This window comes from Nannospalax galili, unplaced genomic scaffold, assembly GCF_000622305.1.
Source record: "Nannospalax galili isolate Female #2095 unplaced genomic scaffold, S.galili_v1.0 scaffold784, whole genome shotgun sequence".
NCBI lineage: Eukaryota > Metazoa > Chordata > Mammalia > Rodentia > Spalacidae > Nannospalax > Nannospalax galili.
The window spans coordinates 924,113-938,344 of NW_008352133.1; the positions used below are offsets into that span (position 1 = coordinate 924,113).

Below are 14,232 nucleotides of genomic sequence, written 5' to 3' on the forward strand. Positions count from 1 at the left end.
CCCTCTTCTGAACTCCATGGGCATTGCATGCACATTGTACACTTACATATATGCAGGCAAACCACTCATATACATAAAAAATGAATAATATTTAATTTTAAAAATTGAGTGAAACTACAGTCAAACTATTTAGGAGGCTATAGCCATTGCTTAGCTCCAAAGGGTGCTGTCCTGACATAGGGCAGAAAGATAGTAAGAAAAAGTTTTTTTAAAAAGTACAATAGATTTGAGGTGTAGAGTGGAGACTATTTTGACTGAATATAGTGGTAAGGTTAGGGAGAATTCAGTATGAGAATGAAATACTCACAGTCAGGCATGTGGGTTTTGGAATTCACTTCCTAGGATTTGAAGCCCAACTCAGCTAAGGGACATTGGACAAGTCAGTTCACATCTGTGTTTCAGTTTCCTCATTTGTAAAGTGTGAATGATGTTATTTCCTTTCATCAAAGTCCTTAGAACTTTGCAACATTTCAAAGAATGTTGGTTATTATTATAGTGATTCCTGTTGCTATCAACACCATCATTATTATCATTAACACCAACTGTCATGATCATTAATACCAATCCAAGGCCCTTACTTCAGTGACCAGCTAGGAAGAGATAAAATTATAGAACGAAGGCTGTGCAAGTGTGAAGACCCGAGTTCAGATCCCCAGCAACCACCTAAAAAACCAGCATGGATATGCATGCCTGTAATTCCAGCACGGAGAGGCAGAGAGAGCAAAAGGATCCCTGGGGCCTGCTGGCCAGCCAGTTTAGCCAATCAGAGAGTTCCAGGTTCAGTGACAGATCCTGTCTCAAAAAATAAGGCAGAAGGTAATAGACACTGGACCTCAACCTCTGGCCTCTACATGTACACACACAGGTGTGTACATACACACATATATTCCACATGACTGATAGAGAAGAAAAAATAATCTAGGAAGAATTCACAGACTTGATTGTTGTGGCTAACATTAACAGATTACATCAGGAAGGAAAGAAGGAACAATGAGAAAGAAATGAAGGAAGACAGAGTGAAAGTACCTGGCAACTTAATCAAATACTATGTTTGCAGGAATGTATATGAATATATATATTGAGAGAGAGATCGACTTACTATGTGGCCCAGGCTAGTCTTGAGCTTGAAATTCTCCTGCTTCTGCCTCCCCAGTGATGTGTTTACAGATGTGCACCATGATACTCAAACTGAATAGCTATATTTAAAGATAAACACCTTTCTTCTATAAATTGTTTTCAATAGGTATGTGAAATTATATTACATATAATAGATTGTGTGTATATTAGCAATATACCAAAGCAAAGCTCCCTTGAGCAAACACAGCTTCATCCCTGCCCCACGGTCCTTTCTCTGCTTCTACAGATATATGCATTGCTCCAGGGAACACCTAACTTGGAGGTTGTGATTGAAACACAGCTTTATTATTACTGTCTTCCATTACCTCCTTGACAGTTATCCAGGTGCTATCTTAGTCCACTGAGGCTGCTATAACAAATACCTCAGACTGAAGAATTATAAATAACATGAATTCATTGCTCATAGTTCCGGAATCTGGAAAGTACGAGGTCAAAACACCAATAGATTTAGGGTTTGATAAGGACTGATTCTTCAGAGATGCCTGCCTTCTGTATGTCCTCATATTGGGAAGGGCAAACATGTATCCTCCATCAAGTCTCTCCATCTCTCTCCTGGGTCTCACCAAGCTGGCCTTTTACTCAAGACCCTCCTGCCTCCGTCTCCCTAGTCTTGAGATTATAGACATGTGCCACCATAAGAGCTTTCAAGTCCCTTATATTAATCTCAAATTATTAACATAAGAGTACCAATCTCAGTCATAAAGGCAGAGCCCTTGTGACATTCACCTTCTACACGCCCCACCTCTCAAGATGGTGCTGTAGTTTCCTTTACTGCTGCTGTGATAAAAACACTGACCAAAAGCAACTTGAGGAGGAAAGGGTTTATTTCCTCTCACACTCCCAAGTCACAGTCTATCACTGACAGAAGTCATGGCAGGAACCTGAAGACAGGACTGCTTGCTATTCCATGTAGTATTCCCCCCAACCAGGGAACTCACTGACAGCCAAGTTCAGCAGGAATCATGGAAGATGCTGCCCACTGGCTCATGCTCAGCTAGCTTTCTTATACAGCCCAAAACCACCTGCCTAGGAAATGGTGTTGCCCATGGTGGGCTAGTCAGCCCAACATCAATTAACAATCAAGACAGTCCCCCACAGACATGCCCACAGGCCAATCTGATCTAGGAAATTCCTCCCTTAAAGCTTCTCCTCTCAGATGACTCTAGGCTGTTTCAAGTTGACCATTAACACTAACCAGGACAGATAGAAACAAATTCTAGAGGGATGAAAATGTTCATATCGTGGGAGGAAAAATAACCTCATTCCAGCCCTAGAGGGTAATTCTAGTAGACCCAAGATTTTTTTTTCAGAAATTTAAATGTCAATCTAACACTGGAACCTACTTCATTTACAATTGCATCATTTCCTCTTGTTCATCTGCTACCTGCTTGCCATTTGCCTTTCTTCCTGGCCCCCACTGAGGGTAGGAGGTAGCTTCTGCCCCCTGGAGCAGATACTGGAGAGGGTAATTGGAGAAAAGAAAGTATAAGGAAAGGCCTTGAACAGTTCCTCTGATGATCTGGTAGAAACCAGGTCTGACAGTGAGCTACTCAGTGAGACTTTGCAAGGCCACCCCCGGTTTTTCAATACTACAACAAACATTTGAAGTAATCAATTTACAAAGAGAGAAAAAAAACCTGCTCATAATTTTAGAAGTTTCTGCCCATAATCCGTTTGCCTCATTGCTTAAGGAGAAACACCACATCAGGACAGGAGCACACAATACAGTCTCTGGAGAGACTATTCACCCCCAAAAGAGAAAGAGAAAGGAAGAACAGGATCCCATTATCCCTTTGAGGGCAGCACCCCAATGGCCTCAAGACCTCCTGCCAGGCCTTATGTTTCACAACTTCACCACCTCCCAGTAGCATTGCCCTGGGAACCAAGACTTTACCACAGTGACCTTGGAAGAAAGGTCCAGATCCAGAGTGCTAAAATGCTGCTGTCAATCACCAGCAGTTACCGACTGACTCTTAACATGGGAGTTTTCTCTCTGGAGCAGGACTCAACATACCTCTCTTTCAGATGTTCCCTCCACCCACCCAAGGGGAGCAGTCCAATGCACACTCTGGGAATGCAGTAAACCCCACAGGACCATCTCGTCTCCACTCTGCCCCAGGTAACTGGAGATTGTTGTCAATGTCCAGTCCCTTGTGTCTCCAGCTGCAGGGGCCATATTTCAGGCTCCCTAGATTGGTCTTGAGGGAAGGAGGTATCAATTGCTCCAGTGTACTCATAAATGCAGTAATATCTCTCAAAAAGAATCCATTACCAATGGATTACCCCTCTCTTTACAATCTAATCCTCTCGGATAATCTTTTTGTTTGTGTTGTTTTGTTTCTGTCTTTTTGAGACAGAGTCTCCCAGGCTAGATCTCTCTAGCTATGTAGACTATATTGGTAAAGCCCAATCTACTGGTGAAGAATAATATACACAGATTACAGATCAAATTCTTTGGCTCTTGCACTTGGTAGGATTAAGAATATAGATAACAGCTGGGCATGGTGACACACGCCTTTGATCCCTGCACTCAGGAGGCAAAGCAGGCAGTCTCTGTGAGATTTAGATCAGCCTGTTCTACATAGTTCCAGACCAGCTGTGGCTACAGGGAGACCTGTCTCAATAAAACAAAACAGAGCAGAACAGACGAAAAAGCCCATTGGTGTGTGTGTGTGTGTGTGTGTGTGTGTGTGTGTGTGTGTGTGTGTGTGTGTACGCGCGCGCCACACAGACAACATGTGGGGGTGAGACACAGGAACCATTTGGAGGTCAGAGGAGCCAGCTCTAAGGATCCACCAGTTTCCACCTCCCGAAAAAACCCATGGGGGAGGGGGTGCACTCAGCTTTTTACCTGGGTTCTGGGGACCAAATTGAGGTTCTTGTGCTTACACAGCAAGCACTCTACCAACTGAGCCAAATGCCCAGTACCCTTATCCCGTTTAATACCATTTGAATGTTTTCTGTTTTGTTTTCTCTTTTTTCCCACCTTTAACTTAACTTCGCTGAATCAGAAGGAAATGAATTCGCAAATATCTTGCGCTTCCAACCTAGTCTAGTTCTGAATCTTTCCCTATAAGACCATTTTTCTGGCCAATGTAAGGCTTTTGTGGGGCAGAAAAGCAGTCCTCAGCATTTCCCATCACCGGGGAACCAAAAGCTCCCAGCTTGGGGATTGGGGGGTAAAGCAGCCAGAACTCACTTAAGCGGTCTCGCTCTTTGCACCTCCGGCCCATAGAGGGCGCCAGATCCCAGGCCCGAGGTTCTGCTTCCACCGCCGGCCGCTCCCGGTGTGCCTGGCTCGGCGCAGACGTTGGGGGCGGGACTGTCCTGTGCGCGGTGACTGGTGGCGGCACCGGCGGTAGTTGCCGGCGTAATAGCGTGGGTCGCGGGCTTCGAGAAGTTCCGAGGAGGCGGCGGTGGTGCCGGCGACGTGTGGGGCAGCAGTAGCGGGCCCGGGGCTTGTCGTTCATCATGCCGACGGTGGAGGAGCTGTACCGCAACTATGGCATCCTCGCCGATGCCACGGAGCAAGTGGGCCAGGTGCGTGCCCGCGGCCTGCAGGGCCGCCGCGCTGGGGCCGGCCCGGGACTGCTCCGGGGCTCCCGCCAAGCCGCCGGACGCGCTCCTCAGCCGCGGGCCGCCGACTCCGGCCTCCCCGGGAGCGCGCGGGGCCCGGGGCGGATGTGTCCGCGCTGCTCGGCCTCCCAGAGGAGCGATGCGCCTCCTCGCCCTCTGCGTCGCTCGGTAGCCGTCCTCTTCCCAGCGGACGCTCCTCAGTCCTGTGGAAAGTTTCCCCGAAGAGCTCCGAATCGTCGGTTGAGGGAGGCAAAAGTTGCATTGCTTGGGAAAGAGTGCTTAGGAGACTGGGGCTTGTGGGAAAACACGGGAAAGCCCCGCTCGCCCGGACTTTTATTATTACTGCTGTTGTTATTCACGGCGCGTTTTGATCGCCTGTCGCGCACCAGGCGCTGTGGCGGGCGCTGGAGGTGCAGCCAAAGATTCCTACTCTCCAGGGAGACTTAGTGATGACGAGTCAATGAGAGGCGTTTTGTGTGGTTTTTCAATGGAAGATTTTGTGAAGAAAGTGACGGGAGCATACAATGGGCCGTGGCGGGGAGGGGGATGCGGCTCCAAATCGAAGGTTCTGGGAACTGCTGTCTGTCTTGACCCCAGGCACAGGGTTTTGTTAGCGCTGTTGTATTGTCATACAAGCCTTGATTTTTTTTTGTGTGGGTTTTCAAGTCCTTGAGTACTTTGAACTTGAGTTAAGGTCCTGTGGGTGCCCTCTGGGGAAAAAGAACCTGACTGTCCTGCTGGCCGGGCTAGTTTTTTAGAAATCTACGTTTTCAGTACTTAGGTGATTTTTTTTCTGTGTGCACATGCCACAGCATAGAGAAAACTCACGGAGACTAATGACGTTAGCAAAGTGGTGGAGGAACCTTCCTGGCCCCTTTTTCTTGGGTGTGTATAATTCAGGTAGAATCTTCTTAAGCTTAAAGGGGAATGTGTGTGTGTGTGGGGGGGGGGGTTCCAGGCCTTGCTAAAGCTTAACCTATTGTGAATGTATCAACCTCAAGTATCAAGTGATTTCCCATCCTTCCATATCTGTAGGGAGCTTCTCTATTATCAGAAATGTGTAGGTGAGTGTTATAGACTCTATTAGGTCAGTTGTAAAGGAGGACTTTTTCTGCCTACTAAGACAACCTGGGAAAAACTACGTTTGGTCATAGTGGAATTCATGTCTTCTAAGGAGAATGGTAATGAAGGCAGCTCCAATCTGTATTGTTTTGTTGTTGTTTATAACTGAGTCAGGGACAAATGTAGCAGATTTTTTTACTGAAACTTAATTTTGTTGCACATCAGCAAGAAATAGGATGGGAACTAGTCAGGGATTCCCTACCCATTTGTGGAAGGCACTCTCCTAAAGAGATAGAGCAGGAATTTTCCAGGGGAAACTTAGAAACCACATCTGCTCTCTCATCCCCAACCCTGATTTCTATTGAAGTAGGGGGGAAAAATTGACAACGATGTATTTTTAAGAGTGCATTAGGGCAAATGGAAGCCAAACTTGAATTTGTATGTATGGGGAGGAACAGGTGTCCTTTATCTGAAGTGTCTGGAACCACATATATTTCCAATTTCGTGCTAATTTTTTTTTCAGATTTTGGAGTATTTGTATAGACTCCAAGGTTAAGCATCCACGATATAAAATACAAGCTGCTCAAATATGGAAACGTGTTTGAGTGCCATTGTGACCATACACAATGTGAAAGTGAAAAAGTGAGAGGATCTTGGATTGCCCTCCTATATTATCTTTCAGATATTTTTAACTTTATACATTGTGTGGTGTGTGAACTTTGTGTGGACTGGGTACACATGCACCTGGAGGCCAGAGGTTGACATCAGGTATCTTCCTCATTACCCATCTTATTTTTTTGAGACTGTCTCCCCAAACCTGGAGCTCACTGATGCTGCTAGACTAGCTGGCCAGCAAGCCCCAGGCATCCCCTGTCTCTACCACCTCAGTATTGGGATTACTTGTATGTGGATTCTGAGAATTGAACTCATACTCTGCTCCCATAGCAAGCACTTTACCTACCGAGTCTCCTCCCCAGCCCCTATGTTATTCTTAATGATAAAAGCCAAACTAAATTGAGAGTTCTTCCCAAGAGGTCAAAAATGTCTTTCTCAAGGCAAAACTCTGCTATTCAGGAAGAGTGCTTAAGAGACAGAAGTTTGAAAAGAAGAGGGGCCTATTTTCTTTTTAATTATTATTTGTATTTTAGTGTATTGCCTGCATTTGTGTAATTGCCCTTGGGGGTCAAAAGGGTGTTGGATTCCCCCTGGAACTGGAGTCACAGACGGCTAACCGCTATGTGGGTGCTGGGAATGGAACCTGGGTCCTCTGCAACAGCAGTCAGTGCTCTTAACTGTTAAGCCGTCTTTCCCAGCTCCCCCCCCCGGGGGGGGGGTATTTTTCTAGAACATAGGGAGGGACTGTAATTACAGGCATTCAGTACTTTTTGTGTGTATCTATATATCTTATATGCATGTGAGTACAGGTGCCTGAAGAAGCCGGAGACTTCAGATTCCCTGGAGCCAGAGTTTGAGGCATTGTGAGCCACCTGACAGTATGGGTCTTGAGAACTGAACTTGGGTCCTTTGCAAGAGCAGTACATGCTCCTAACTGCTGAGCCTCTCTCCAGCCCCTTGGTACATTTTTTTGAGCACCTACCTGGTACTAGGCACTGTTGAGCATTGGAACCAAGCATGATTACCTGTAGGTGATGGGTAAGCAACATCTTTATGACATTGATGACAGCTGTGAGCAGTTAAAAGACACAAATCTCTGTAAGCGGTGTAGTGACTTGTCCGACACAGTGAATTCTGGGGGTAGTACCTGGAGTTCTGCTCTACTGTTTATACTTCTAGAGAAGATACAAGATACTCACCAAAACCAGTGGGTCTCAGGTTGCTGTTGCAGTTTTAACTGAAGGCAAGAGCAAACTGAATGGAAGAACACGATCAGCCATTTGAAAGAGAGAAAACATTTTAGGTGCAGTTCAACCTGATTTTCATGTTGACTTCAGAAATTTACATACAGTCTATACTTGTTTCCTGGCAGGTAGCTATGTGGACACTTCTGAAGCTAGATTTGAGTTTGGCGGTTCTGAGTTGTCTTCTTCCATTTTGGGTTTCTGCCCTTGCTAGAGGAGTATCCCAGGTGCTTACGTCTCTGCCACTACAGGCACCCTTTCCTCACTTCCCTCAGTGTTTCTTTCCAGGCAGTGCTACCAAAATGTAAGGAAAAAACACAAGTCCTCTGAGGTCTTGTGTGGTCATAGGTATGTGTTTGTATGGGGAAGGGGTTCGTGCTCACATGGAGACCAGAGACCACCTGGGATGTCCTTGTTTTCTGAGACAGGGTCTCAAGGAGGCCTGGAGCTCAGTGAGTAGACTAGGATGACTGGCTATCCATCGAGCCCCAGGGATCTTCCTGGTTCCACCTCTCCAGTGCTGGGGTTATAAGCAGTGTCACCATGCCCAGCTTTCTCTGGGTTCTGGGGATTGGACTCAGATCTTTGTTGTGCTTGTGTGGCAAGCAGGTTCCTGACTGAGCTCTCAGCTATCTCCCCCAGGTTTTATTAGCTAATTTCCTTCAAGGATTAAATCCTTCTCTTTTTGAGCCTCCTTGGCACTGTGTATTTATTAGTAGTACTTGTGCATTTTGAATTTTCATGTGTGGACTTTTCTTATTCCCTTACTAAATTACAAGATCATGAGGGTAAGTATTAAATCCTTGCATTGTTCCGAGTCTGCCAGGAGACATTTCTTTTTTCTTTTTTTAATTGTTGCTGTTTGTTGGGGGGGGGGCCTTTTCATTTTTTTTCTTGTTGTTTAGGAAGGTTTTTTTTTTTCATTTTTCGTTTTTTGTTTTTTTTTTTTCATTTTGTTGTTTTGAGACAAGTAGCCTCAGCTGGCCTGAAGCTCACTATGCTGACCAGGCTGGCACTAAGATGCACCTGCCTCCTCTGCCTCCCTAGTGCTGGGATTAAAAGTATGCACCACCATGCCCAGCATTTCTTTCTTAACGTTGAAAAATGTGTGGAAGGGAGGAACATTTTTTAAAACACAAGGATTATGTCTGACAACTGAAGAAGAGAGCTTTGCTGTATAGACAGGAGAGCATGCATTTTAATAAGGAAGATCACATGTGATATATTCTGAATGAAGCATTGATACCTCAAAACTGTATTCTCTGTCACTTCCATGGTCCTCTTAGAACCTGCCTTCCCAACTTGGCTCCTCCTGCTCCTTCAGATTGCTGTCTTGGATGTGTGGTCCTTTACTACTTAACTGTCCTTTCCACTGCACTCTGCCTATAGTCCACACCTTGCTGTAATAGAACAGCATGTGGCCTGTCCTTACTTTAAATTTTTGACTTAATTTTTAAAAACTCAGGTACTTAACCAGATCTGGTAGTGTACTCCTGTAATCCTGGCACTCTGGAGGTAGAGGCAAGAGGATGAGGAACTCTGGGCTAGCCTAGGCTATTCAGTGAGTTTGAGGCCAGCCTAAGCTGCAAAGTGATGTTCTATCTTTTTTTTAAAAAAAAAGTTTTGTTTGGGCTGGACAGAGGGCTTAGCAGTTGAAGTTGCCTGCCACAGGCCTGACAGTATGAGTTCAATCCCTGGGACCTGGGACCTACATGGTAGAAGAGGAGAACTGGTTCCCACAGGTTGTCTTCTGACCTTCACAAGCATGCCGTGGTACATGTGCACCCACATACATCACACCCAAAATAAGCAAATGTAAAAAAAAAAAAGAAATTGTTTTTAAAAGAATTTATCAAAATCTTAAGAAAATACATCAAGAGCCTGGTAGTTGATCTGATCTGATGAGAGCTGTAGAAATCTGACATCAATTGCTACTTTTGGTTTCTAACCCTAAGTACACTGACTCCTCTGGGTAAAAGAACACTTGTTTTACTAACTTGTATTTCATGAAATACCATTCTTTTAGTGACTTTATTTTTGTGTGATTAAACTCAAGCCACAAACCAAGTTCAAACTCCTGAAAGATAAAGTGAAAATACTAGCAACCTCCTTTAACAAGTTTATTAAGTCGAGGAAGAAAGTGGTAATAACGTTTACCTTAGACATTTTCTCTTCTTGCTTTTGTTTGCCTGTATTTGGGGGGTGGTTTTGCAGTTCTAGGGATGCAGCCAAGGTTCACTTGCATGCTAGGCAAGGCTCTACCAACCTCGCTGCATCCCAGTCCTGCATCTCTGTATCCCCTACTTGAGAAAGGTATTTTTAGTTTAATAAGCTACACCCTTCACTAGACTCAGACATGACTTCCCCTAGCCTGTGGCTGACCACTTAATGCATACTCCGTGTTTTCATTTTTATCAGTATGTTAATTATGTATAGCGACTCATGAAATTTTCACACATGTACATAATTATTTTGGTGGTTCCCTTATTTCTCTTGTCCCCCTCCCACTTACCCCTTCCTCTTTCCAGCTAGTCCCCTTCTACTTTCATGTTTTAACTTTTGTTGCTTATGACTCAGTGAATTTCTTTAGGATTGTTTATAGGAACATGTGTGAGAGGTTGTTTACGGAAGCATGGGCACCTTACCAGATGTCTCTCCTTCCCCCAGCAATCATGAAATGCTTATAGGTACTTAGAGAAGGGGAGGCTTTGTGAATCCCACCCCCTTCCATGACAGGATATTGACAGGCCCGATTTTGTGTGGGTAATCACAACTGTTGATGAGTTCAAAAATGCCAAGGCCATGTTGTGCCCAGAAAGCAGCATTCCACAGCACGCCATTCCCACCCTCTGGCTTATATATTCTCTCTGCTCTGTCTCCCATGATGTTCCCTGAGCCTTGAAGGGGGTGATATAGATATCCCATTTGTGGCTAGGCATTCAGCAGTCACTAATTCTCAGCACTTTGAGCAGTTAGGAGTCTCCGCAGTTACTACTGCGCACTACAAAAAGAAGTTTCTCTGACCAAAGCTGACAGCAGCACTGAACTGTAAGGATAAGCATAATTCTTTTAGATAACAGTTTGATGAGCACATCATGACCTTTTAGCAAAATACCAGCCATAGCTTCACTACTTGGGCCTATTACCTTCCCAGCCATGGGCTTTTGACCAGGATTACAGTAGCAGGTGTGAATTCCCTCCTGTGGAGCTGACCTAGATTTTAGTCAGAAAGTGGTTAGATAACCCCATAGAGACTTGCTATTTCTCCAGTGAGCATTTCTTGCCTGGCAGGTAGTAGTGAAGCATGCAGGTCCTTGACCAAATAAGACTCTGGATGACAATTCCGCCCCAGCAGGCTGTGTGGTGCCTTCCTGTACTTTGAGGGCTAGCCATCATGAAGGAAGTGCCAGTCTTAACATCTAGCTTGATTTCTCTATTTTCTGCAACCAGAGTATGTGATGTCCTCAGTGAAGTCTTACCATCTAGTTCTGTGGGCACCAACCACAGTAACAATTACCTGTATTGTTTTGTGGACCTCAGGGACTGGCCTTCCTAACCAAGAACTCACAGGGACTTCACCCACTTCTAGCACTTAGATTTTTGTCTAACAGCCTATGACTTCTAGGAGCAGGTTTAGCCTTACCCATGCAGGGCACCTCTGTCTGGTTCAAACTGTTTTGCTTTTGAATAAGCCTACTGATTATAAGATTTCCCAAAGGCTTTTTTTTATCCTCCTTCATTCTGGTTAAGTGTACCCCAACTCTCCCCTCTTTGCTATATCCCTGTCTCCACACACCTGGTTAAACCTTTCCACCCCAGCATTCCCCCTTCCACCTTCATGTCACATGTGTTCTACCCTCCCTCCACACATGCACACATTTTTTTGTTGTTGTTGAATGTATTGACGAATGTAGATCACATTGTATATTTCTTTTTACTTAAGGGTCTCTTAGAAGCGGGGAGTGGTAGTGCATTGGTGGTGTGTACCTTTAATCCCAGCACTTGGGAGGCAGAGGCAGGCAAACCTCTGTGAGTTCCAGGCCAGCTGGGTCTACAGGGAGACCCTGTCTCAAAAAGACCAAAAATAAAAAAGAAAGAAAGAAAGAAAGAAAAAACAGGGTCTTGCCATGCACCCAGACTAATCTTGAACTCTTGATCTTTCTGCTGAAAGTATTTAGAGAATGCTTGTTAGGATCATAAGTTTATATATTATATAGCCAACTGAAATGTACACTGCTGGAGTCGGGAACAGACACTGCTGTGGGCTATTGGAATATTTAACTCCAGTAACAATCCAACCTGTTACTGAGTCACTGTGATTACTGAAAGTGCTATTCTGTTTTATTCTGTTTTATTTTTTACTTAATAACTACAGTGCTTTAGGGAGATTCTAAAATGAGAAGTCTTTTATTTATACTGTAGTTAGAAGATGATTGTGCAAAGAGCCTACATGAAAGACTATCATTTGGCTTTTACATTGTGTAGATAGAATCAGTTGAAGTCTGTTAGTATCTTAACAGCTGCTTAATTATTCGATGGCACTGATGCCTACCAACAGGGTAGGAACTTTGACTTCTGGACTGAATGTATAAAACCGTATTAATTTTCCAAGGGTTTTGTTGTGTTTGTGATATTATGTTTACTTTAGCAAACTGTGTAGTGTGTATGTGTAGACCTTAAGTTTTGCTCTGAGGGGCTGGAGATGTAACTAAATTGGTAGAGTGCTTGTGTGGCGTGTACAAAGCCCTGGGTTCCATCTTCAGGAGGGCATCAGACTATGGTGGCACATACCTGTAATCCCAGCACTGGGGAGATAGAAGCAGGTAGATCAGGAGTTGATGATCATCCTTGGCTACATAGAGAATTTGAGGACAGCCTAGACTACATAAGATCCTATCTCAATTATTTATTAATTAATTTATGTATTTATGTATTTAGTTTTCATTCAAAGGTTCTGGCATTCTTCCTCCCTTCATGTTAAATGATTCCTCAGAACATGAGTTTTTGAAAGAGCTTGACTTTGGAGCCAGTAGAACTGTGTTTGGGTCTTAGATCTGTGATTTTACTTGCTCTGTGGCTTTGAACAAAGTATTTCACTTCTGTGAGCTACAGTTTTCTCACCAGAAAAATAAAGGTGGTAGTAACTACATGTTGTGAGGCCCGTAGACACTGCATTGCTCTGCCCCGTAAGACTTCAGTAGATGTGTTTAATTGATTCCTTTTTTTCTTTTTTCTTTTCTTGACATGAGGAAGATTTGCTGTAAGCACGGTTTTTTTATTTTAGACAAGGTAGGGTGTCCCTCTGACTTTAAAAGTCAAGTTTTACATTTGAGTTAATAAAAATTAGACTTGTGATATTCTGTGAATAAAGGAAGGATGCCCGAACTGTTCAGAGCCGATTTTAAGAAGTCTGACTAGGAGCTCAGACAAACCACAGGAATGTAAAGCAATAGAAAAGTCAGTCATGATTTTTGAATATTTGCACTGAAAAATATAGAGTTCACTTTCAAGAAAAAACTGAAGTGATGTCATGTCTGCATTTCAGGAAGAAGCTAGCCTTATGTGTGAGCATTTCTGCTGCTTAACATGTCAAACTCCATTCTGCCTTGTCTTCATTCAACATAGTATTGATCGTAGAAAAAAAAGTGTTAGAAAACACTATAATCCTATGGGTAGTTATTGGTCATTCTCTTTGTGGCATAGTGAGTACAGCATTTAGCACATCCTTAACAGATGGACTCCACTGTGTCCACATTTATTGTCAAGGTTATATAGTTTGAGGAGTTTTGTATTTATTGAAAGTTGTATTCGTGTCCACATAGAAGGTGTACGTATGGTCCAAGTCTATTCATTACTGTTAATTACCAGCATGATCAGTGCCATTTAATAAAAGGACTGGTTTAGAGGAAGCTTTATAAGGAGGGTTGGGAAACTTGACTCTTTACCCTATGAGTATCTGAGAGACACAACACTTAAGAATTTTTATTTAAATGAAACAAGTAAATTCTGAATGTATTCTCATATATAACATTAGACTTTTTTTTTCTTTTACTTAGAAGAAGCATTTCATTACAACAGCATTGACATATTCAATAATAATTTCCAGAGCTGAGATGCATCTCTTTCAAAATTGGCTGCAAAGTTTTAGGTTTACAGTTGAATTGCTAGTTATACAATATTGTACTCTGTATAACCTCTATAAGACATAAAATTAAATGAGGTTATTGAGATGTTTGCACATCCATTTCTAATCTCTATATATCTGATTGTAACTAATCACAGTCGGTTACTTTCTGAGCTCTGTGGCATCTGATCATGGATATAAAGTCATCAGGTAGATTTCAATGGTAGTGTTTTTCACATCTACTAATTAACATGAAGCAAATTTTTATGCTTCTTCCTCAAATATAACATTTTTTTATTGATTGATTTTGTGTGTGTGTATTTCATACAGAACATCCCAAACAATCTTATTCATCTATATACCCACATCCCAAGTGGCACCCTCCCATAGCCCCTCCCCCGACTGGAGCCCATATACTCTGTCATCCCTGATACTGTCCACTGTGTTGTCTGTGCCCCCAGCTGTTCCCCAGTA

At 43.5% G+C, this 14,232-nt stretch overlaps 1 protein-coding gene across 2 annotated transcripts in view; it reads left to right on the plus strand.

Annotated features, from left to right (window-relative positions):
- Positions 1-4,444: 4,444 nt before the first annotated feature.
- Positions 4,445-14,232, plus strand: part of Api5 (apoptosis inhibitor 5) — a 39,251-nt gene continuing 29,463 nt past the window's right edge. For both annotated transcript variants that reach the window (XM_008848925.3, XM_008848926.3), the window contains exon 1: positions 4,445-4,677. In XM_008848925.3, the coding sequence (XP_008847147.1) occupies positions 4,609-4,677 (69 nt within the window). In that variant the 5' untranslated portion in view covers positions 4,445-4,608. The remainder of the gene's footprint in view (positions 4,678-14,232) is intronic.